Below are 26,121 nucleotides of genomic sequence, written 5' to 3'. Positions count from 1 at the left end.
TTTGGCCACAGCTCTGATGTACTGCGTAGGCATGCGCAGTACATCAGAACTGTCGCGGATACTAGACAGCTGCGGAAGGGCAGCAAAGAGGCATTATACAATGCCATCATTTAAGAAAAGTGATTATTTCTTTTCTTAAATAATGTCATAGTATAATAGCAATAACCCACTTCTGGGTGTGGGTAATGCGGGATTTACCCACGGTTGTCTTTGTTTGGTCCCTCGGGCGAAACCACACCAACCATGGGTAAATCCCGCATTACTCACACCCAGGCATGGGTTATTGCTATATTAGGTAGTATATAGAGAGGGCCAACATATATAAATCCAGAAGTATTTGAACTAGGGGAATAAGATATAATATGAGAATAGAAAAAGCTGAATTTTTAGAAAGAAACTATGAGACGAAACCCATTATTATTCATTTATGCGTATAACAGCACATAAACAGCAGTAAAGATATGATTAATATAGTAATGTAATTATGAAAAAGAAGGAAAGAAAAAGAGAGCGGAAAAGAGGAGGCAGAAAAGAGCAGTAAGCTCTATTAACATGGTTGTATATTATAAACGTAAGTAATGAAAGTGGTATGTTGTAGGGTAACTCACCAGCAGGTATATGATCTAACTCTGTGAACTAGAGATTATTACGAAAGTCAGTATAGTAATGTAAACACCGGTATAAACCATAACAGTCAACATAAAACACTTATTAGGTCAAACAATAACATGACCCGATATCACTGTGGCAAGACTGTATAATGCTTGCACTAGAAACATTCAGTAAGGGGATAACTCTTCCTGGCCTAACGGTGCTGATTCAGAATAAGATTGCGGAGTCTGCTTAGGCGTATGATATTCTGTCAAAAGCAAAGGCAACAACAAAACTGGAAGTGCTCGCCTAAAATTACCTGTAAATGTTTGTGTCCGTATAGATGTTGCATAAGTAACTGCTTAAAAACTGTAAGGCAGCTAACAAAAGTCGGGATAAAAACCGGCAAGCTGTTAACCTTTATACCTGATAAAAGTGACATTATTAACACAAAGGTCAGCAGATCAGTATATGTCTGACAAAATTATGTTAAATTTAAGCCAAAGTACATTACTTGTAAACAGACCATCCTCCAATATATAACTTTTGTAGGCTAATCCTTAGAACTAGTGTAGGGAAGGCATATATATCAAACAACCAGCAGTTTCAAGCTGAAGGAGTTAAATGACTTGAGGAGTACTTGAACAGCACAGACCACCAAAACGCACCTTGACTTATAGTTTTCTCTAACCAAAATAGAAATTCTGCAGTATGTACTAATTAATAATTCAGGCATAAAGAGCTACTAGTACTCTAGTCTCAACAGTCAAAGCCATATGCTAGAATGCCTGGATTATCTGAAACGATAACGAGCAGGAGAATCGAGCAGCAAGTAGCAACACCGGTGTACAAACGTTTAGCGTAGACCAAGTTTATTTAAAACGAGACACGTTTTCGTCCCTCTTAATAGAAAGACTTCATCAGAAAAACAAATAAAAGCCAATTAAGGCTTTTTAAAGATTCCGCTCCTTTACAATCAAAACATTTGAGCCAATCACTTAATCGCATTTGGTAAAATAAGGCTCAAAATTTAAAGAGCCCACAATGTGCAAATTATGATAAAATAACCATATAAATATACACCGATTAAATAACAACTAGTTAAGTAAAGCCATAAAAAGAAGAAAAAAAAAGAAAAAAATATATTAAATGTTAAATTGATAACTGTTGTTAAATTAATAATTAATGCATCTCTAAACAGAATAGCACTAATCCAGAAATTTGAAACACACATAAGTGGTAAGCCCTACTACGAGCATCTTAAAAACACTGTCATATTTTAAAATGAGCCAGTTAGACTAATACATATGAACAGACTAGTATATATAAAGTCTATGAAAAAACAAATAAAAAATTAGATAATAAAGTTAAAAAAGTTAAAAGGCAGCTGTCTGTCAAGTCATATGATGTAAAGTTAGTGCACTCTAAGTAGTACCAGTTAATAAACTATGACTCTTATTGTCTTAGACAACTCTTTAGTTTCAAAAGACAAGATATATTACATAATACATTTATCATCCTCAATGGTGACAGTCTTGTAGCTGATAGGCTCTTAGATTACTTTAATTCTACTACTCCATTCCTTCATTTTACACATAAATTTGACTCATTTACTATTGACTATTTGGATGTAAAACTATCTAAAGTGTCTGGTTGTAACAAGTTGTGTTCTACTATTTACAGGAAACCAACTTATTGTAACTCTTTTTCACATTTCACTAGTGCACACCCTTTTAAACAGAAACTGTCTATAGTCAAGGGACAACTTGTTAGAGCAGCCAGGATGTGTTCTGTAGAAACAGACTTCCTGGCTGAATGCCAACTGTTAGAGAATATGTTTTTGAATAGAGGTTATCCTACCTACCTTGTTCAAGAACTTATTGTTGAGGTTACAAACAAACGTAAGATAGGCTTACTTAATCCTATACTACCTTTTTCTTCCTCTAATAACGAGGTGTTAAATCCTACAGTTTGCATGCTTGACATTATTGATCTTACTGATGGTCTCACTAACAACGTCCTGATGGACACTAAAGAACCAACGGCTAATTTTGGTCAAACAAACTAACATTATAGGTCTTGTTTTATTACAACCTTTAATAATGACAGTGACCAAATTAAACGGTCTTTAATCAAGAACTGGTGCTTAATGCACAAGGACAACTTATTGATAGAGAGAATTGGACCGTCACCAATAGTTGTTTATAGAAGGGGTGCCAACTTAAAAAGCCTCCTTGAATGCAAAAAACCTAGAGTGAACAATAGAATCTGTGGGTCTTTTCCTTGTGGTTCCTGTAGTATATGTAAATATGTCAAAAACAGTAGTTTTTTTGAAATTGGAAGTAGAAAATTTTGTATCATGCATAGACTAGATTGTAATTCTAAGGGCATTATCTATTTAGCTAAGTGTAAAATCTGTAATGTCTTTTATGTAGGGAACACTGACCGCAAAATCCACGATAGGATTTATGAACACACTTATGCGGTCACTAAAAATAAGACTGACAATGCATTAGCTAAGCACGTAAACGCTAAACCTGATCACTCTTTTTACTTTTTAGCCATTGATCAATTGTTGTATGACTTTAGAGGTGGTCCCACTTCTATATTACTAGAATGTCGTGAACTTGAATGGCAACTGTTGTTAAATGCTTTTTGTTACCCTGGCCTTAATGACAATTGTAATATATCTTGTCTTTTGAAACTCAAGAGTTGTCTAAGACAATAAGAGTCATAGTTTATTAACTGGTACTACTTAGAGTGCACTAACTTTACATCATATGACTTGACAGACAGCTGCCTTTTAACTTTTTTAACTTTATTGTCTAATTTTTTATTTGTTTTTTCATAGACTTTATATATATACTAGTCTGTTCATATGTATTAGTCTAATTGGCTCATTTTACAATATGACAGTGTGTTTAAATGCCCGTAGTAGGGCTTACCACTTGTGTGCGTTTCATATTTCTGGATTAGTGCTATTCTGTTTAGAGTTGCGTTAATTATTAATTTAACAACAGTTATCAATTTAACATTTAATATTTTTTTTTTTTTTTTCTTTTTATGGATTTACTTAACTATTTGTTGTTATTTAATCAGTGTATATTTATATGGTTATTTTATCATGATTTGCACATTGTGGGCTCTTTAAATTTTGAGCCTTATTATACCAAATGCGATTAAGTGATTGGCTCAAATGTTTTGATTGTAAAGGAGCGGAATCTTTAAAAAGCCTTAATTGGCTTTTATTTGTTTTTCTGATGAAGTCTTTCTATTAAGAGGGATGAAAACATGTCTCGTTTTAAATAAACTTGGTCTATGTTAAACGTTTGTACACCGGTGTTGCTACTTGCTGCTCGATTCTTCTGCTCATTTTCGTTTTGGTTATTTTTATGCAGTTCTCTTCTTTTCGTTTTTTTAGCTGAAACGATACCAACGATCCACAGGGAATTTGCCAAAATGAAGAGGTTGCCATACGGTATATAAATCAGATAGAGCGACTCACAGTCAACTTGGGATTTTGTTTTAGATGTTAAGTGCTTGTTGGAGTGTGACTGGCACTTAATAAGTATAAGCACTCTTCAGAGAAGTGGTGCTAGTTGACAGGGGCACCTATAAACAGTCAGCTTCTCGAGTTCCTACCTGATGAGCGTCTGAAGCCCCGATAATGAGGAATAAGCCCTCTAGATCACTTGACAACACACAGGAGGCTCAATGAATAATAGGGATGGTAGAATCAGGCTAGAGAGCACAAGGCTTAGAGACGTAGAACTACCTCGTACACCTTATGGAGCTATAAACAAGGAGGAGTATTCTGTGTGAGAGCAACTGGAAGTCATAAAGCAAAAGTGACCCCCTTGACAACAAAACAGCACCAAGTCGAAAGGTGGGTATCAATCCAGCAATCCAAAAACTGGAAAAGGAAGCATTATACCAGCTTGAAAGGCACAACTGACCGCTAGAGGAGTGATTGGAGGTTATCCTATGTTATCCAGTGAATAGAAAGCCACATCATAGCTTTAGTTGATGAAGTTTAGATAGCAAGGAATGTTACAACACTGGGGCACTGTTAAAGGCTTTGAAAAATGCTTCTTTTGCCTCTTTTGGAGAATTGACTGCATATCTTGTACCATTTTAGAAGAAGATTAATATGCTCGGATATCGCATTTGGAACTTGATATCCTTTTTAATTAACTCAGCGCAAAACGGAGCTAGATTTTGTCTGCTTGTCTTGATAGAGAGAGGTAGATCTTGAGAAAAAGTTAGCTTGTGTTTGTTCCATGTAAAGGATTTTTGTTTTTTGGCAGCTAGTAAGATTTTTTGAGTGTATTGGAAGTTTAATAGCCTGGTGTAGACTTGACATGGAGCAGTGGGGTCCTGTCGTTTGTGCGCTCTCTCCAATGTTATGTCAGTAGTACAGCCATCCAAGCACAGGAGTAGCTCAAAAATCTGTTTAGTTATGGTTAGTAAGACATGGTTTTCATAAGTCTTAGGTAGTCATCTGATTAAAATGTTGTTGCGTCGACTTCTTGCCTCAAGGTCCATTAGTTTTAATTGAAGTTCAGTTATAGATGTAGTTATGGCGTGAAGCTCTTCAGATAGAGTCTGAATTATGGATTCATTTGACTGTGTTTTATGTTTCAGGATGTCCACTCTGTCAGCGATTTGGTTAATAGTATTTCCAAACTTGGCAAGTTGTTCAGAAAAACCTTGTATGGCAAGATGAATAGGTTGAAGTGCCTGTTTGAGTTCGTCCATGTGAAAATTGGATTCAGCTTTGGTTTTAGCGCTGCTTTTACTGGGATCCGATGTTTGCTTATTAATTTTCTGTCTTTTTGAGACCACCTCTTTTTCTGGAGAGAAGATTGCTGATAACTTTGCTTTTGTTGTTTGTATCTCCATAGTGTCTAGTTCATTTGCCATGCTTGACTGATTCAAATTAGAATACTGGGTGTGCAGAGGATGATTTTAGGCCCTTTGGATACACGTGACTGAAACACCAATCCGGACTGTAGGGTAAATAAGATGCTTTTGATCCTGATGTGGCTAAGTAGACCACTGATCCAGAAAGTTGAAGATGAAGTAGTTTTCCCTTTTCTTTAGAACGTAGAAATTGACACTTAAAAGAGGGAGTTTTCCTAAGAAGCTATAACTGAGGTAGGGAGCTCTGTGCAGAGGGTGTACGCTAGACAATCACCATCTTGGAATCTATAGTGGCTACATTTTTCATTTAGAGTTCTTAGAGTTCGTTCTTGTGCTTGAGCATTTTAGAATGTGGGGTACATTTAGAGTTCTTTAGGTATAACTGTACTGTGTTGTACTTTTAAAGGGGGTGGATGCTGCAGTCCTGAGAATGTCCTCCTTTGGCAGAGATACCTAGTAACTATGAACCTGTTATCAGTTTGCCATCCATTCCCTATTGAAATATTACTAGCTTTTTTATGTAACATAGGCAATTTATTCTTCAAGGGCAACAGGCACTTTACTTGTAGATGAAACAATGAAATATAAAGTTGTTTGCTAGAAGCAACATCTTCTTTAATTACAGATCTCTTTAATGTGGAATTATTTAGATGACTTACTTCTGCAGAGATTGTGCATATTTACTGACAGTGGTGGATTGCAGAAGTTTGAGTATACTTTTATGATGGAAATGTTCTGAACTAGACAGTTTTGTCATTACTGGCTCATGCATTTTGTTTCATTGCTTACTGGAAAAATCTGCATTGCTTACTGGAAAAATGTTCAAAACAAATTTAAATGAGTTCTAACAAGTGTGCTATATTATACAAAGAATATAATTTAATACAGCCAGGAAGGTGTATCAAAGAACACATGTATGTTTCATGTTTAAGGGGCCCATAATTTGAAAACAGCCCAAAGGTAATCTTTATCTGCCATTGTTTTTGTCAACATTAGCAGCCCAACAATACACAAAATTAAAAAATAAATTAAGCCAACAAATTTGCAAAAAAGTAAATCATCAATGACTTAATAAAACAATTTGAATAAGAGGTCTCACTCCTCAAAAAACAAATGACTGCCATACACATGATGAGTAAGTCGAATGCCAGATGCATTTTCTTTTGATGTGGATTTCAATGCTGTTTCAGTGATTGTGTGTGTTCAAGAGCTGAAAAGTTTTAATGCTAAGTCTATTTTCATTCTGAGACTGTATTGCTTTGTTTAGCAAATGTCCATTAGTGTTTGCGTTATAAAATGTAAAATAAAATCCAAATCATTTTAGAAGTAAAGCAGTATGCACATTACAGTGTTTATGGTAAATGGGGTGAAATAGCCAAGTAATGGGACATTGGAATGGCTGCAGGGGGACTCTGGGGCCATATTTTGGTTGTCTGTTCAGTTTGCATTTGAAAGTTGGCATCCCACAATTCCATTGGAGAGGGTGGGGTTACACAATTAAGTATGTAAATGTTATGTTAATCAGCGTATAGATTTGTACCTATTTTTCATTTCTATACGCTGATTAACATGGATTGTGCTCGTGCCTTCCCCAGAGGGGGCATCCTCAACCATTATCAGCACACATATCTCCTTAAACCTATCCAACATGCCCCAGTACAGTGCTAAATATATGCCATAAAAGGCTGGCAAGCATACAGGTGGCATGTACTACATCACAGTGGAGACATCTCCTTCTCCCTGACCTATCGTCCTGGCTCCCTACACTTACCTGACCAAGAGGCACCCACTCACCCACATTAGCTTGCACCCCTATTCCTCACCACAAAACACACATTGCCCATTGTTTATAGCTGTTATTGTGGCCCACTCCACCCATTTATATAATAACAACTGTGCCCTGCCTTGTGTGATGCACAGTGTAGCCAATCAAATGCACAGTGCAACATATTCTAGTTGTAGTACTGAATGCATCTCCACTACTGTTACATGTTATGTTTAATCTGAACCCTAGTTGTGAATGAGATGCTATGTCTTAGCTACTGCCATGGTCTACTGCACTCTGCTAAACCTTGCATGGTCATTCTCTTGAGCCAGTTCCTCTATGGACTCCTCAACAGACACCTCTTTTGCCTCTATCTTCAGGGCTTCCTCTTTCCAAATGTCTCTCTCCTGCTGCATCTGTTTGTATACCATCATGTTGTGTAATGCTGCACACAGTGCAAATATGTTTCAGAATCATACTGAAAAGCACCACCGAAGAAATCTAGACAGCAGAAGTGGGCATTCAGCAATTCAAGCACATGTTCAACAGTGATCTGGGTCTGTGACAGGATGATGTATGCACTCATTGCCATAATCTGTGGATTTCCTTTTGGTATCGTCAGTCATTGTGCTAGGGCAGATCTGACATAACCAGTAAGATGGTTCTGTTGGAAAGCACCCCACACAAAGTTATGTAAGTTGGATGTGTACCAGATCTGGGAACTGCAGGCACTACCTAGATGGCCTGATGACACATTGTATTTTGTACATTGTGAATTGCAGACCATTTGGCAGTTGATGGAGTGGAATCCTTACAACTGATATAGCATTGTCTTTGTACTTCTGGTGAGGCCGTTATTGCCTTGTGAGTTCATCTGATAGCTTCCAGTACATTAATGAAATGTACTTTTTCAAAAATGTTTGTATCATCATCATCAGCCTCCTTTTTCCTATTTTCTACATAGGGTCAGGTTATATTGTTAACTGTCACCAACTCTCTCATTTCAATGCCACACTCCTGCTTTCTTCGACACTGATGCCTGACTGTTGCAGATCTTCTTTCACACAATCGATCTACCACTTTGCCGGACATCCTCATTTCCTTTTACCTTCTTCCTGTCTGTTCCAAATCTTCTTCACCAGATTGTCTTCTACTTTTCTGCACGTGTCCAATCTACCATAATCTGTTCTCTGATTTTTTTCTAAAATTGGAGCTACTTTGGCTTCTGCTCTTATGTCCTCATTTCTTCATCTGTCCCATGGTGTGCATCTTACCACCCTTCTCAGGCACTTAATTTCCATCACCTCTAGCTTCCTCATCTGCTCTGCCTTTCCTGCCCAGGTTTCTGTACCATACAGTAGTACTGGTCTCACCACTGTCATGTACACCTTTGGCATTCTTCTAGCTTTGACCTCTTCATTCAGACTTTCCTTCTCCTCAACCACCCCTCCCAGATACTTGAAGCGATTTACCTGTTCCACTATCTTCCCTTCTATCTCAGTTCTTCCCAGTTTGCTGATATTACCACTGTCTTATAGGTTCATAGGTGTGTACTAGGCTAATGGCCCTGGGGTCTTTACAAGCCTAGCCCATAGAACTGTGCTTAGTTTCATCATATATGCCTTCAGTTTTGCATTCCATTCCCCTAGCCTATGCTGAAGTTCTTGTTCAAAATCTGCTTTATAATGTCACATCATATGCATACAGCAGCTTTGTTGATCTGTTCCTGTCAACCTGTTTGCTAACGTAGTCCATCACCAGTATGAACAGCAGGGGGCTCCGAGGTGAACCCTGGTGTACACTCACTCCCATCGGGAACCCCTCTATGAGGCCGAACACTGTTTGCACTTGAGTCTCTGGATCCTTGTACATAGCCTGCACTAATTCTAGCAATGTTTCTGGGACTTTGAACCACCACAGTACTGCCCAAATCAGCTTTCTTGGAACTTTGTTATATGCTTTCTCCCAGTCTAGCAATGCCCAGTTGGACTCTTTCCTCGTCTCCAGCTTCTTCTCAACTATCTCTCTCACTGCAAACATCGGGTCAGTTGTGCTACATCCTGATCTGAATCTGACTGCTCATTTCCCATCTTACTTTCTACCACTCTGTGTATCTGTTTATCAATGACCCTCTCCAGAACTTTCATGCAAGGTGATAGGCATTTGATCCCTCTGTACTGCCCACAGTTGTGGATTTTTCCTTTGTTCTTGTGCACTGGCATGAGTATGTTTATTCTCCAGTCATATGGGACATGCCTTTCTCTCCACACTGCTATGATTACCCACAGGAGCCATTTCTCCCCATCTCACCTAGCATCGTAGTCATATCTGCTACCTCATCTGAGCCTGCTGCTTTCCCTGACTTCAAATTCCTTAGTGCTGTCCTTACTTATTCTAGGGTAGGCTCCTCTTCTTCTACCATCATAGGCTGTTTCTGGGACAGTACATCTTCTGTGGGGTTTTCTTCATTTTGATGTCCTGTGGATTTGTGAGCAGGCTGTTGCTGGCATCCCTTATGAAGGGTATCTCACTATTTTCTTTATCTTTCTGTCTTTGCCTTGCAACCTGTTATAGTTTCTTTGTGCCACCTACTGAGTCACTTTCCAGAAGCTGGTAGAGTGCCTCCAATGCTCTGTTCTTTGCTATTGCAGCTCCTTTCTTAGCTTCTTTGTTAGCCAACCAGTATTCCTTCCTAGTCTGGTCAGTCTTTTCTATCTCCCACTTTTTCCTGCACTACTTGTTTCTTTTGATTTCCTGGACTTCTGCATTCCAACACCAGCTTTCGTAATGTACCTTAGTTCCACATCTGGCTCAGCCACACATCTGTTCTCCAGTCATCACACATGCTGTTTTGAGGCACTGCCATTCTTCTTCAACTCCACCTATTTTCTCATTTTCTTGAGGTGCTAGAGCTCTGAGTAATTCCTTGAACTGTTATGCTTTTTCTCCAGTCAACTTCCAGGTCTTCATTCTGGTCTCTGTTGACCTTAGAGCCTTATATGACCACTGCTTGCAGCTGATTGTGGCAACCAGTGGTTTGTGCCGCGGGGCCAACTATTTCACTGGGGATGACTTTGCAGTCACTGATTCAGGTCTGTATCATGCTGTCAAACTCTTAAAAGTTTGAACGTCACATAGTCGACGCCATATGATCGAAATTTTAAAAGTTTGAACATTTCAACGGAGATGTCCATACAGTGCAGAATGGGAAGATTTCCCTTTTCTGTACTGTAGTGCGATCTCAGAGTTGGTATATTTAAAGAGCGGGGGTGTGGGGGTGCAGGGGTTCTTGCCCCCCTGTTTAAACCATTCAGGTAGGTTTTTTCTTTGGTTTATTTTTTTTATTATATTTTTGAACTTTTAAAAGTTCGATCATATGGTGTCGACTATGTAATATAGATGCACTGATTCTACTCTAGGGCCCTTTCCTTACTAGGAGGAAGTCTACCTGAGTTGCATGTTGACCACTCTTGTATGTGATCTTGTAACAGTCTCTCTTTCTGAACCATGTCTTGGCTACTATCAAGCCATTTGCCAGACAGAAGTCTAGAATGGCCTCTCCTTCTTTATTTCTGTTGCCCCACCAGTGTGGACCCAGGTAGTCCTCCTCCTGTTCCGTCTGTCCATATATGTGCATTCAAATCACTCGTTATCAACACCAACGCCTGTTGTTCTGCTTTATCTAGCAGGTCCTGCAACTGCTGACTGAATGCACTCTTTTCCTCACTATCACAACCTTGCTGTGGAGCATAGGCTGAAATTATGAATACTGCCCTATTATTACACTGGAGTCTGATTGCCATAAGTCTGTCACCAATTCTGATAATATCCCTCAATGCCTTCTGAAGCCTCTCTCTCACCACAATTCCCACACCATTTCTAACCTGTCCCCCTCCTGAGTAGTAGATTTTGGATCCCAAGCCAAGTGGCTGCAATGCACTACCCTTCCATTTTGTCTCTTGGATACATAGGATATCCAGCCTCCTCTGTTTCATTGTGGCATCCACTTCCAAGCTGTGTCCTGTTAGTGACTGTACATTAAGTGTAGCAATTATCAGTTCATGTTTGACAGGTTGATTAGTTTTACATCCAGCTTTCTCTCAACAGAGATACCCAAGGTAACCCAGGCTGGGCAACTAGGCCACGGCCAGCCAGTAGCTTATTGACCCAGGGCTGTTGGGCTTTATGGTTGGCACACACTGGCCAATAAGGGCACATACACCCATCCCACCATTAGCATGGGTCCCTGGTGTAGGTCGGAGTAGGCAGGGTCCATAACCTATCACCAGTAGCTACCCATGCCCATTTTGGCAACATTAGTCAACATGACCAAATCACCTAGAGCCATATTTTTACACTGTCAAGGGTCTAGCCCTGCCACAGCATGCAAACTGTGATCCTTGTTCTCCTATCTTGATGATACTACACACCACAGTAGATGCCCAAAGTGGCTGGTCTGTACAACTCTTCCACCTGTGGAGCACCATGTAGAGTCAGTGCTGCTGCTCACTCATTGGTGAGTTTGAAATGGAAAGACTTAGCATGTTTTTTGGAGGTGGGAGGAACCCCACAGAGAAACAGGGAGAACATGTAGACTCCAAACAGGCATTCATTGGAGGTCAGGATCGAACCTTCTACCCTGTGCATAGGAGGTGAAGACCTTTACCAGTATGCCATCTGCTTAAAAAATGCTTGTATGTTGCTCCTTTTCTCCTCTGTGGTGAGTGAGAACCACATCTTCATTGAATGCTATGGCATAGTATCAAGAAACGGATGGAGCATCCTTGAGACACATGCCTGGTAAACACCCACTATGTCCTCCAGTGGCTGCTGGAAGGTTACTGGAAGACTCGTGTTGTCAAAATTTTCTAAGCTATATACACCTTGGTTTCCATATTGATGGGTACTCCATGAATCCCATGAGTCCCATGCTGCATGCTACTTCTGTCATGATGGTAATGGTCCACTATTTTTATGTCATAAAGAATACGGAATGTTAGTCGCAGATAGATGGTTGGAGGCACTGCAGGCAGAGGTACATACTTCCATGGCTACCAGCTTCAAAAACAGCCTTGTGCATCTACACATCTATTAAAGTGGCAGCTATGCTGACCATATTTTTGTGGCTTCTCTTCTATAACTCTATGATTTACTGCAGTTTGCATCTGCAGCTGTCACATCTAATTACACAATATTTATACATTTCTAAACTGTTCACCCATATTGTTACTTTTATTTGTTTTCACCATGACCATCATTTTAATATTGTTGCCCATTTCCATAAGTCATTATGCAATTATTTATATTGTATGAAGGCCATGGCATTTTGTATTGCACTGAATTGCACCCTCCCTGTGCGTGGCTGCTGCTCACATACTTTCACTTAAGACAATATAGTTTTCATTTCTGAATCCCAGGGATGGTTAGGAATACTGATGCAGGCAAATATAGCCTGCACACTGCTTTTAGCAGCAAGGCTCTATCATTTGATAATGCTAATGATAATGGTGCTATTCCCAGATTCACAAGGTTCTTATTTTCCTGCAAATAGCCCACCACTACACCTTATAAAGCTTATACAGCCTTAAGTGTGACAAGACTATCTGGAACCTGAGACAGAACTTCAGTTAAATGCAATAGGTAATGGACTTTATCCTTAAATCTGAGTGTAATGACAAGAACAAACATCTAGTTGCTGACTATTCACGAATTGGTGATGGAATGCAACAAAATGGCACAAGAAAGCAAGGGGAGTAAGAAGGAGGAGAAATAGAGAGAGAATTATGATGCAACATGTGCAATATACTATGCCTTGGAGTAAATAGTAATTATGAAGGGTAATATTTTGACAGGGCTGCATGAGTGTTTAAATTGTAATTAAAACTTGTTATACAAGCCGGAGGTGACCCAAGACAATGAGCACTGAGCATGACTCAAGTATGTAATGTGAAAGGCCTGAATAAATAATGAGCATGAATTCAAGAGCTAGACAAGTATAATCATCTCAGTCTATACCGAGAAGTCTGAAGTGGGATTGTGTAACTTCAGCTCAAAATGTGATCTTCTAGTAATTGTTTTTTTATATTTCTTCTCCAAAAATCACTTTTATGATGGAAAGTATTTCAGGATAATACAGCTGTTCATGAATGAGGTTCCACTGATGTTATATTGTATATCTGGTGTAACATTTTTAAACTTTAGTGAAGTTACAGAGAAGTATTCACTAGATTAAAAGTAGATTCATAATTTTGTAAAAGAAAACATACAAAAACACTCTTCTCATGCATCTGCATCATGAAGTCTGAATGCTGTTGTACAGTTTTGACTTACAATATGGTTTTGCCATTGCTGTTTGCAAAATAACATTTGCACATAACAAGTTAACCACAAATGATCTAGATCATGAAGTATGAACCTAAAAATGGTGCTTTAAAAATTTGGAATCAGATTGTTTGAAGTTAGAGCAATATTTTTAACCCCCCCACCCCCACACAAACAAAGTGATAGAAGGAAAATTTGAAATTGTTTCAATAAGCAGTGTTTTTTGGGGGCCTAAAAATGGATGTTGGTCAGTGGCTCAGAGGAAAAGACTGTGCCAAATTTGAAGAAAGTAAGAGCGAGGTTGGGAAGTGATGAATCAGCAGTGGGATAACTTGGAGGCTGTGCGGGGGATCACAGCTAACTGCTGTTTTAAAGAAAAAAATAGATGGTTGGACTTGCAACGAACAATTTGATTGCCCTGAACTTTTACAACTACTGCTGCTGCCTAGAACAATACTGTTAGGCTGGTAAGCATGCTTTGGGTGGGGGCTGCTATGCTATCCTATAGTTTTCAAAACACATTTGTGATCAGCGGCAGCTGGGCAGCATTAACCCAGAGAGGTGAGAAAGAAAATGATGGGTATCACACAGAAACTGAACAGCAGTTTCAAGCTGTTTGGAGAGAGCAGAGCATGCACAAGTCACAGTGCTGGAAGCTAAAGGATAAGGAAAGGTTTAGCATGCCACTGGGAGCGCACTGGATGGGAGGAATTTGACTATCATGAATTTTGACATTTGCAGTTTAGGGCAATATTCAGATGATCAACATTAACAAAAAGAGATCAGACAAAATGGTGAGAGACATTAAAGAGAAACTGAATAGTATATTAAGCTGTACTGACAGATTTGATCCCGCTCTTGTTGTTAAAAAATGGGAATTGTAGGAGCAATGCATGCAGAATAATGTTTTGGAGGAGGAATTAGGTTAAAGGGAAGGCAGGAATTGAATGAGCTATGTAATGGTTGAATGACAATGACTGCATATAAGATTATATGTGATGTATAATGTTTGCAACTGAAAATATATCAATGTGGTTTGTTTTCATTTATATAAATGCAGGATTGCCTATGTCATAAGTGATAATTCAATAAAGATGTTATGTTTAAACAAAGCAGCACAGCTGACATTAGTGTAGATGATGGGAAGTCTGGGGGGATGGGAATATAAACAGACCTGTCAGTGTAAATGAAGAGGCAGATTGATACCTATCAGAGGCAAGGTCATTTTCATTTTTCTTCATTATGTATTCAGCAGGTAATTTACTGATATCCCAAACGCACAGAAAAGTGACAGGAGGGCAGGACAGAGAGAGAAAGAAAGCAACAGAGTTAGTGTGTGTGTGTTAAAGTAATACTTCTGTCAGCACAAGTCAACAAGAAATGACACCTTCTGCATTTTCACTGGCATGCAACCATGTTCCTGACACAGTGAACTTATAATGTAAAGGACTTTGTTTCTTTTTTTCATTTTGCTTTCTGATTCATTCATACTGGGGATAAAGATATTAAAAGTTTGCTGGCTATTTCCGTTGACAGCATAACACTGAGGATCCCTGGAAGGTAAATCTTCCTACAAGAAGTATCTTTGTAAGCTAACAAACTTTACACTAAAATAGTGACTTGCATTTGTTGACTTTTTTAGCTTTGAGTTTGCTTGTTTCTTCCCACCTTGCGTGTGTGTGTGTCACTCCATCAAATTTCTTATTGTTACTCCACCTATTTTATCAGTCTATCAATCTAACTTTTGAACTGCATTCCCTTTTTATTTGCTTTAGTACTGAATACAGAGATAAACAAATATTCTTATAAAGAATTATCTATTTTTAATATGTAAACAATGATAGCACAAAAAAAAAGAGTATATAACTGTCCAACCTTTAAAGCATCTTTGTGGAGATAGTACAACTGGCTCACAATTTCAGGTCTAATCACATATAATAGTATACTGCAAGCATAAAATGGTAATGTCACTTAATGAATAGAAGTACCACATTTTCATGCTGACATTAAAGTTGTTAAGAAATGCACTTCCAATATTCTTAAAACAAAATATCCAATATAGGTACCTCTACGTAATCAATGGGGTAGTTGTAAACCCTCGCCAAAGTGCCAGTGCTTTCATAAAAGTGTCTTAACTAATTCATTTTCATTTCTTTCCTGGACTGTAGTAAGCAAAACTGTAGACTAAACTCACTGCTTATAAACTAAAAACAAAACATGATTAAGAGGAAGAGGAGGAAGAAGAACTAATCAGAAGAAGCAGTGCAAACACTACCCACTGTTCCTTCTTGGACTTGGAGCATTAAGGAGGTGGGGGTCTGTACCTTATATTTTAGCTCTAGATATGGCTACTACTCTGTAGTATGATCAGGCAGGTACAGAGATGGCCAGCATATGAAAAGCCACATTTTTCACAACAAATAAACTAGGCTTATCAAATTAAAAATGCATCCACATTACCAAAGTGGTGCTTACTTCAGGTAAATATTTCTTATAACTATAGGTAACTATATAGGTGCTAATTTCAGAAGCACACCAAGTCTTCATATTACTTATAGATAACGAATACCATATAAAGCTGGGCACCAGGACAGAAATATGGAAGCATACTGATTTGCATCATGTGAAATTCTGTGCTGATTCCATGTGCACCTACAGAGGAAAGAAGGAAGGCTACCATCTCTGCTCCCACATGTGCTGAACTGTCTGTTCCAGTGTAAATACTAAAGACAGTAAAATTCAGTCTCTGTTTGGAGGAAAATATGGAATGGATAACTGTCATTTATTTCATGGAAGTGATAGAATATGGGAATAAGTCCTACTGCTGCTGCTTAATGCAAGTGAAGAGATGTCAAGACCCTTGGCACCAGGGTGCAGCGAGATGGAGCTCTGAGTGCAACCAACACTATCAGGGTTCATTTAGCAGCTCAGACACTGGAGATGCCAGGTGGAGAGGAATGTAGTAAAGGGGTATAGCCAGGTTAGCTTTCTTGGAGAGGGGTGCATGTAGTAAGGAGCACATGTGATCTCCCTGGCGGACCACCATTCATGATTCAGGAAGAGAAGAGGCAGGGATACTTGGAAAGAACACCCCTTGTGAAAGTGAGGGGATATTGTCTGCTACCAACCCATTGCATACCCTTCCCAGTACTTAATCAGGTGTGCACAGTAGTTACAACATAGAAAAAAAAAAGGAAAACCACTTACATCACCCCTAACAGATGTCTAAATGAAGCACCAACAAGTTCAAGAGGATAAGGTGCCCAAACCTAAACCCAATAAACGAAATGAAGCACCCAAAAGCCATATCTACCAAAAAAAAACATTTAATAAGTTCTACAGCAACCACAATAAAAAGTTTTTGGATGCTTTATTTCATTTATTGGTTTTTGGTTGCTTTATTTCATTTGTTGGTTTTTGGTTTGAGCTGCTTTATTTTGTTTATTGTTTTTTTGGTTTGGGCTGCTTTATTTCACTTATTGGGTTTTGGTTTGAGCACCTTATCCTCTTGAACATTTTATTGTGGTTGCTGTGGAACTTATTAAACATTTTTTTTCAATGGATATGGCTTTTGGGGGCTTTATTTAGTTTAATGTCTAAATGAAGGCCATTCGAGTCTACCCTTGTCCCACTAATAGGAAAGTAATGAGCCAGTTGGCTGGGAGAAAGCTGATAATCATTAGACAGTGGGGGTAAAGGGAGCAAAAAAATGAACATGTATCAATGTGAATGAAAAGGTGAGACCACAGTTATTAGTGACAAAAATCATTTTCTCACTTTTCCTTCACTGTGCAGTAATTTGCTTGTCTGCAGTATTCGGTTACCTTAAAGGTTAAAAAGGATAGGAGAATGAGTAAAGTAAACCTGGATGTGAAATCACAGGTCGCTACAAAAATAAATTGGCCTGGGTGTATTTCATAGAAGGTTAAATATAAGGTAAGAAATGCCACAAACCACAACACATGCAAGAGTGGTGGAATGTTATATAAACCTTGAGTGGCCACAAAAAGCACTTCAGCTAGGACTCCTGAAATCATTTTTTATTCATCAGACACAATTCTTTGTAGTGTATGTTCACTGGTAAATATTTTACCATAACATCTGATGCTGTTTAATTTACTCCTGAGTAACACTTACGTCATGTCTTCATAAAGGAAGGAAAAGGTAAGTTGCAACATATACAAAGTTAGGAAAGTATAATTTGTGCTTGCTGTAATAACCAGAAACTTATTACAGTAAATGTTATCTATCTGCATTCCTTGTGTGAAAAAGAATAAGACAATGAATAAGCATCATATTATCAATGGGTTAACTCTCATTGTCAGAAGTTTGGAGATAATCTGTTCTGTTGTAACTGATGGCTCCTAAGGAGACTCTGTAACCAAATGTTGTACATATAATTCACCCACAGAAACTATACACATTTTTTTTATTGTCGCTCTGCAAAATCAATGTTTTAAAGTTGCATGCTCCAAGATTGTTTCTCGAAGCATGTACGATATATATACAGTGCGGAAAAAAAATAATTTGTGAAAAATTCTGTAAATGTGGCATTGTAATTAATGAATTGCAAATGCATAGATACTCTCGCACAAGCAGAAACACACACACACACACACACACACACACACACACACCTGCATTCCCTAGTTACCAGTGCTGTGAATTCCCCAAATTTGCAATTTAGTCTTCTACTTTTAAGATTGCATGTTTCATTGATGATATACAACAGTTCAAAATGTCTTACATGAAGACCGTAATATTTGTGACTTTTTCAATATCTCCAACAACAGGCTTATAACCTATTTCTTTCTGTTGGCAGCACTAGAGCGAATATCAACTGTTTCAGTTCAGCCCCATGAGAATTTGTCTGACAACAGTGAATATGACTTCTACGATGTGCGCAGACTGTAGGAAACTGCACAGTGAGTATTTTCAGCAAGCTTGTATTTTCTAGTAATGAAAGTAAAGCATCTGAAATAGCAAGTCATAATCAGATAAAGAAAGGTCTGCGTTGTCTGAGCTTGTGAAACCCATTCAGACAGCAATGTAATCTCAGAGCAGTTCTGCATTTATAAGTAGCATGTCATTTAATCTTTCTGATGTACAATGATTTGTTTATCTAATCTCAGAGTGATTCATAAAGCATTTACAAAAGTAGTTAATAAACAGTTCCCCTCCAGGAAAAAGTTCAGTGATAATTATTTACAGTCTAGAAGACACACAAAGACATATGTACGAGTGTCTGTGTGTGTAAATATATACATATGTTTGTGTGTCTGTGTATGTACATATATATATATATATATATATATATATATATATATATATATATATATATATAAACTATATCCATTTCTATCTTTATCTATATGGATGGAGTTAGATAGGTATAGATATACAAATTTACAGCATACACACCTCAGAAAAAAAAAAAATATATATATATATATATATATATATATATGACGAGAACTCCAACTAGGTTCCCACAGGCCCAGTTTTAGAGCGGGGCCCGGGAGAGCCCGCCAGAGATTTGAATGTGGGAGGAAACCGACGGAGGGAACCGAACCCAACACAGGGAGAACATGCAAATGACACACCACACAGAAGCCAGAACGAGAATCTAACGAGAGAGACTCTTGCTTGTCTTGCTGACAATGTTAACCGCTGCACCACTGTGCCACCCAATATATATATATACACCACTCATTCCTCACTTTACCATGTTCTAGTGGTGATTCTCTGTCTCCTAAAATAATTCAATGGGAAAATCATTTTCTACTCACCATCATCACTTTTGGGCTGAGCAAGCAAAGTAATATTGGACTACATTTACATTTTGAAACCATAGAGTTTTGCTTAAACTTTGCTGCTACTCCCTTAAACTAGACATTCCTAGACTTTAAAATATTTTCATATCTGTAGTGGCCTGTAATCATAGGTGGACAGAGTATAATAACTACCACAGTGGAATATGTGAAATACAGGACTGTGTAATACATAGATGCCTGGACTACATCTGCTCATTGTATTTCATTTTTGTCAAGTTTTTACTATTAGAAAGTATAGTATTAGTAAGAAAAGAAATGGATAATCAAATTGGGTTGTTTATTTCCACCTGGTCTTAATGAGCATCTATGAACAGCCAATGAGCTCTAATCTTGCTTATATATCTACTATAAAATGGAGCAATTGATGTTTTTGTTTTATTGCACCGATGAAGGCTATCCCCGGGATTCATGAAGCTTGTGCCAGGCGCACGCATAGCGTAGGCGTTATAATGCCAAATATGGCCGCCAAGTGATTCAGGTACAATCTAATTCCATGTGCACTACCGGCGTACGCCAGATCTGCGCAGCCCCCGGCGTAGGTATGCAAATCACCCCATGTGCAGTGTTGCACCATGCAAATGAAGGCATATAGTGATTCATGAAGTGGTGCAGGCGTAGCGTAAGCCCACGGAAATGTAAACCAAAAAACACAGTTTACATTTTCTCAAACATAACATCGGAGCTATGGAAGAGGGCCAGACCCAGGTATCACAACGTGAACATATGCCAATGGCGAAATACACAGCCAATGGCATAAGAAAAGATGCACAACATGTAAATAACAACATTTAATGTCATGTCCACAGTAACACACAGCAGAACCGCAGGGCATGTATGCGGAAGCTGTAACATAAAGAAATAATATAAAAATGTCATAAAATCGCAACGTAATAGAAATCAGGTTTACAGCATAACACACAATGGTAGGCATGGAACACCACAACCAAGGTGCAAGGGTTGCTAAGGGCTTGCGATAGTGTTTGGCGTGGTAACTATGAATTAGTAGTCAATGCCATGCAAATGAGGCAGATAATACTGAATCACAAATGTCCCGCCGGAGGAAAGTTGTACCATACGGCGCAGCGGTATAACACTGAGGAGTGGCTCAGAGGAGATACATGACATCAGCAGAGGGGTGTGCCACTGTAGCACTAAGCACATTGGAGCATTCCAAATCTGGCCTGTCCGTTGCTAAGCAAAGCTGCAGGATAGGGGTGGGGAGGAATCGTTTAGCTGAGAGCACACATGGTGGCCAAAAGTGCATGTGTATGAGGATGAAAACATGCCTGAAACCCAGTAATCGGATGCACGCGCCGCAAACAATAGCAGAAACAGGAAGGTCAGGGGAAGAAAAGGAAATGCGGAAGTAGGGTAATTGGAGTGCAAATGAGCAATCAACACCAATCAACCCACGAAGGCCAATCGACGGCAGCTGACAAGTCCACTTGCAGAAACCTGCAAAACAGGATAGGGGAGGCATGTGAATGCAAAGAAAGGAGGGGAGGTATTGGATTGCAAAGATAGGAGACCTGACACAGCAGAGCAAAGCAAACTGACAGCAGACTGGCAGTAGCACACATAATGCAAGATACGCCAGGTCCAGGAAAGCACAAATGAAAGTAGGCTGCAGGATGCATGCTAGAAAATGGTAGGTGCAACGCGCAAAAATGTAAAGGGAAGGTCAAGAGGTAATCCACGGCAGGCAAATGTAATTCAACACCAAAGGCACCACAATAGTAGTTCCGGCAGTAAAACACATAACATAACCTGTAGCTACGAATGTACATACACACCCAATGACATCATCGGTGTTCACAGCACAATAGTATAAAGTGTGTAAGCACCCAACACACACCTGTGTATTCCCAAACACTGCACACGGGGAACTTTTAAAATGTACATGTTGGGAGCTGCCATAGCTGTGATTCATCAGCATGTGTAAGAGACTGACGGTGTTGTGGAGGATGATGCTGACAACCACCGCAGGCCTCGAAGAAGGAGAGTGTTCAGACCAAGGGTAACCTACCAGGGGCTACATGACCTGGAGATAGTAGAGCATTACAGGGTGGACAGGGACATCTTACAGCAAATAGTGGAGCTGTGCCAGCCACGCCTGAGAACCAGAAACAACAGAGGGGAACCCATACCAGTGGACACGAAGGTATGTGTAAGCCTGCGAATACTGGCCACAGGTACCTTTCAAAGGCCAACTGGAGATATAATGGGTATCTCACAGGCATCAGCATCCAGGGTACTACACCAGTTCCTGGATGCCATGTTACCACATGCCAATGAGCAGATATACTTCCCCAGAACTCAGGAGGAGTTGGCCAGCAATATCGTCACTTCCACCATGTGGCACAATACCCGGAGATACTGGGTGCGATAGACTGCACGCACATACAAATCAAGTCACCACCGGTGAGCAGGGTATCGCTACATAAACTGCAAGGGATTCCACTCCATCAACTGCCAGGTCATGTGCAATGCCCAGGGCATTATCATGGATGTGTGTGCTGGCAGCCCTGGAAGCTACCATGACTCCCATATCTGGCATGCCTCACAGCTGTATCAGGTATTTGTCAGGGGGACATCCCACATGGCCATCTCGTGGGGGATGCTGGCTATACACTGGAGCCGTGGATGATGACTCCCATCAGAAATGCACACACACCCATGCAAGAACGCCATAATGGGGCACACGCACAAACCAGAATCATCATAGAGCGTGTGTTCGGGATGCTGAAATCACGGTTCCGGTGCTTGGATACATCTGGTGAAGCCTTGCAGTACTCTCCAGGCACGTGTGCCCACATCGTCATAGTATGTGCCATGCTACATAATATGATCCTGCGGAAGCAGCTGCAGCAGGGACAAAATGGTGAAGACCCTCATAGCCCACCGCAATTGCCAAGGCCAGTACAGGCACAGAGGGATTCAGACCATGAACACACTGTACCAGCCCCAGGAGGCAGATGGAGGCGTGCCCAATATGCCTATGCCTTGGCAAAGAGGGAACGTATAGCACATACACTGACCATTTAGGCCCCTACGGACTGATACCTCTCCACCTGCACACACAGTAAAATGGATGGCACACAAACATGACCACCTGTAAATTGTAATGTATAGGTGGTCCAATGTGTGACTCCTACACAGGCAGCTCTTAAACATTGTAAACACAACAGCCAGTGCAACACGGAATGCCAACACCTGAACAGTACATGAGTCTTACAGCATATGGTGGTGCTGTGTGCCTGTCACGTTCCCCGCCAGATATATATATATATATATATATATATATATATATATATATATATATATATATATATATATGTACACATATGCATATATATAATACAGATAGAAAGGGCAATAGAGGGATATATGGTGATATAGATGGATTCAGCGATATCTGCAAATATGATAGATAGTTCAACGACATTCACAACATCTTGGAGGTACAAATAAATAGGATACCGCCAACCATGGAATGTGTAACATACCAACATGCATAACCACGAGGCTGAAAGACCGATAGAACACAGTACCGGAACAGTACATCCGCAAGTAATAGTATGATGATATGAAGGGATGGTTAGTCACCGCTGATGGGTACTGTGAGGTACCTGATAGGTACTGTGTTCAACTGTGTCTGTGAGTGCCGTAGTCTGTGTTAGTGTGCGTTGAGGGTGCCGTGTGCATTTCTGTGCGACAGTAATGTGTGTGTGTGTCCGCAACATGTGTATGTTGGTGCCAAGTCAGAGGCAGACCAGTACGGTAGGTGTGGGTATAGCTAGCTGTAGGCATACAGTTACTACCTGTACCACAGTAGGAGGGACATCCCCACCCTGGGCAGGTGTGTCCTGACATAAAACAGTACAAAGGGCAAATGTTCAAGATGGTAGGACATAAATATGTCCCATATATAATGTAACAGTCGTATTTAATAGTTATGCCTGTATGTAAGAAACTTAAATGTTACATGCAATATGATAAGTATCCAAAGTCACAACAATAGGTATGTAGTGAGGATAAAAGTATGTGCTACCTGTGTACTGACTGTGGCTACATGTTGGCCTGTAAACACTGCTTTGTGTCCCGCAAGTGTCCAACAATTACCATATGATAAGGTGGCAACCCATGGCAAACAGGCTCTTTTAACAACACAACCACATTGACTGCAAATATCTGGGACAGAAATACAAAGGATAGCTGTCACCTACACATATCCCCTGATATATCGCTGCAATTACGGAGGTATACATGTAGCAAGCTCACCTGCAGACAATATAGAAACCAATTAACAACAGCCCAACGTACAATCCCGTAACATAAGTCTACTAACTGTTAGCTCTCTAATCAGGGACAGAGCCCACACACATATATACGGATTATATAGACATGCAAGGCCCACAAACCGTATATGTTACGTACAACCACCGACATCCCCCACACTAGAAACTAAAGCAATACAAACTGTAATAGCAGCACAAACATCCAGTCAGTCAATTACATCTGCAGAACCCTCAACATACCGTGTGAGAGACACAATTAAAGGCGACATGCAAAATTGCAGGCATTGTATAATGGAACAAACAGCCATGTTACAGGTATTGATTGCAATACTCCATTAACAGATGTCGGGATGACAGGTACACCCACATGTTGAACCAAATACTCTACCTGTCACACACAATCCACGGGGGACATGAATCCAAACTATACTTGTCTCCATGCATAGCAGTTGCAGTTACTCATAACAAAACACAATACAGACCGTCTCCCCGAAGGTAGGGTAAATAGGCAATGCCCAAGTGGAGAATCCAATTATACCCCACTGCCGCCATGTAATTGGCAAATGGAGTAGCTGCACAGCTGATATGCAAGTAATTAGTCACTCAGGAACACCAATTGGCAGGAAGAATCCACATGTTTCAGGTATCGACGTATATAAGGATGACTTGCCAGACATTCAAACCATATGCTCATACCGAAAAACAATTGAAACACTGTGAGAGAGATAGAAACGAAATGCCGTAACGACAACAAGGTATGTAGAATGCCCGATATGTAAGGTTATGTATAGCATGATCTGTATTAATTAGTTTTACTGTATGTATAGCCTGGTTTCCATTAATTAAATGTGTCCGCAATGCATAAAGTGGGGAAAGGTATTGATGTAGTGATGTCTTGCTGAGCATACTAACGCTTGTAGAATCTGTGCATCCAGCAGTGGGACACAAGGTACACAGCATAGACACCAGAAGGGATGCTACATGAGGCCATTAAACAGAACAATGCCATACAACCGCCGTCAGTGGTTGGGTATGTCCAACAAGGGCGTGCCCTAGCAGGGGGTAGTATTTGTTGATATACTGTCACAGCACGCATGTGTATGGGTAAATAACATTAATGACATATGTAAGGTGGTCCCGCTGAGCAAGTATGTTTTGCATTATGGGATACTATGTGAAATATGTGTAATGTATAGTATTATAGGTAGATATGACAGATATTCTACACAGCATAACAGGCATATCATGCATACCACAGGTATCGTCTATTGGTATGTACAATAACAGGATACATATGGCCTGTAGGTATGGGACATAGTAATAGCATGATAGCTAATCTAAATGGAAGGGCTACCAAGTAACCATGTACAAAGGACATGTAATAGCTGCACAGGTGCATAGTGGGGTACTATGCAGTCTGTCAAGTCCATGTGTAAGCACAACTACAGTGTTCACACTAGTGGCACCTCTCCAGGGTAGTGTCCTGTGAAGAGCAGAGCCAGGTGTCACCTGCACCACTGCACAGTACCGCCACTGCAGTGATCCCAGGCCTACATGTGTCTCCCAACCACCAAGGGAGGTATCACATGAACAGTGCTACTGAGTGTCCCTGCGTGATGTACAGAGGACTTATGTTCCACAGCATGGTGAGTGTCCTGTTTGGGACTGTAACCCAGAAGCACATACCACTCATTGTGGCGTGTGTGCACATATCCATGAGCATGTTGCTCACAGTGGCCTCTGCTTATGTTGTGTATGAGGAGTATATCCATCAATAATGTTATGGACATGGGCCCTGTCTGATCAGCAGAGGTCACCCCTGTGTATGTAGTATGCAAATGTGTACAGATGTGGTGTCCGTAGTGCAGCCGCATATTTAAACTGTCGGAGCTCAGTAAACGTCATGGCGTGTTAATGTTGTGGCATGTAAAGCTGTAGCTGTTGTGTAAGGTACACCCTAAATGGGGTGGTGTACCCTTGAATGTGTGTAGATGTCTTGAGTTTAGAGGTACAATGGGTGCATATGTACCAGTTACACACCCAGTACAGATAGGTGTGGCCACGTAGGAGGATATCCACGCCACAGTGGCAATACGGTAACCACAGGAGTGGGTGCGACATATGTGTGTACTGCAAACATGTACAATGTGATATGTATGTAGGGGACTACCATCCATGTGATAGTCAGTGGGTGAATGGTGTAATGCAAAGGTGATGTGCATGCACCTTGTGTCATGCAGCTTGATGCCATGATAGTCATATTATGTATCTGTCACAGCGACACCAGTATGTTCGGAGTCAGTACCAGCTGGTAGAGCAATCATGGCGCTTGGTATGTAGGGGTTCTAAAGCTAGGCAGGGAAAGTCCCTGTGCCAGCCTGTTCTGGGG

General features: G+C 40.1%; 1 protein-coding gene across 2 annotated transcripts in view; it reads left to right on the top strand.

Annotated features, from left to right (window-relative positions):
- Positions 1 to 26,121, top strand: part of CD5 (CD5 molecule) — a 469,322-nt gene that overhangs the window by 319,617 nt on the left and 123,584 nt on the right. For both annotated transcript variants that reach the window (XM_044083991.1, XM_044083989.1), the window contains one exon: positions 18,423 to 18,525. In XM_044083991.1, coding sequence (XP_043939926.1) covers positions 18,423 to 18,514 — 92 coding nt within the window. In that variant the 3' untranslated portion in view covers positions 18,515 to 18,525. The remainder of the gene's footprint in view (positions 1 to 18,422; positions 18,526 to 26,121) is intronic.

The sequence above is a fragment of the Protopterus annectens genome, chromosome 9.part0 (genome assembly GCF_019279795.1).
Source record: "Protopterus annectens isolate FY-2018-M chromosome 9.part0, PAN1.0, whole genome shotgun sequence".
Taxonomy (NCBI): domain Eukaryota; kingdom Metazoa; phylum Chordata; order Ceratodontiformes; family Protopteridae; genus Protopterus; species Protopterus annectens.
The sequence above is the reverse complement of the archived record's forward strand: the minus strand, read 5'-3'. Positions and strand labels throughout refer to the sequence as shown.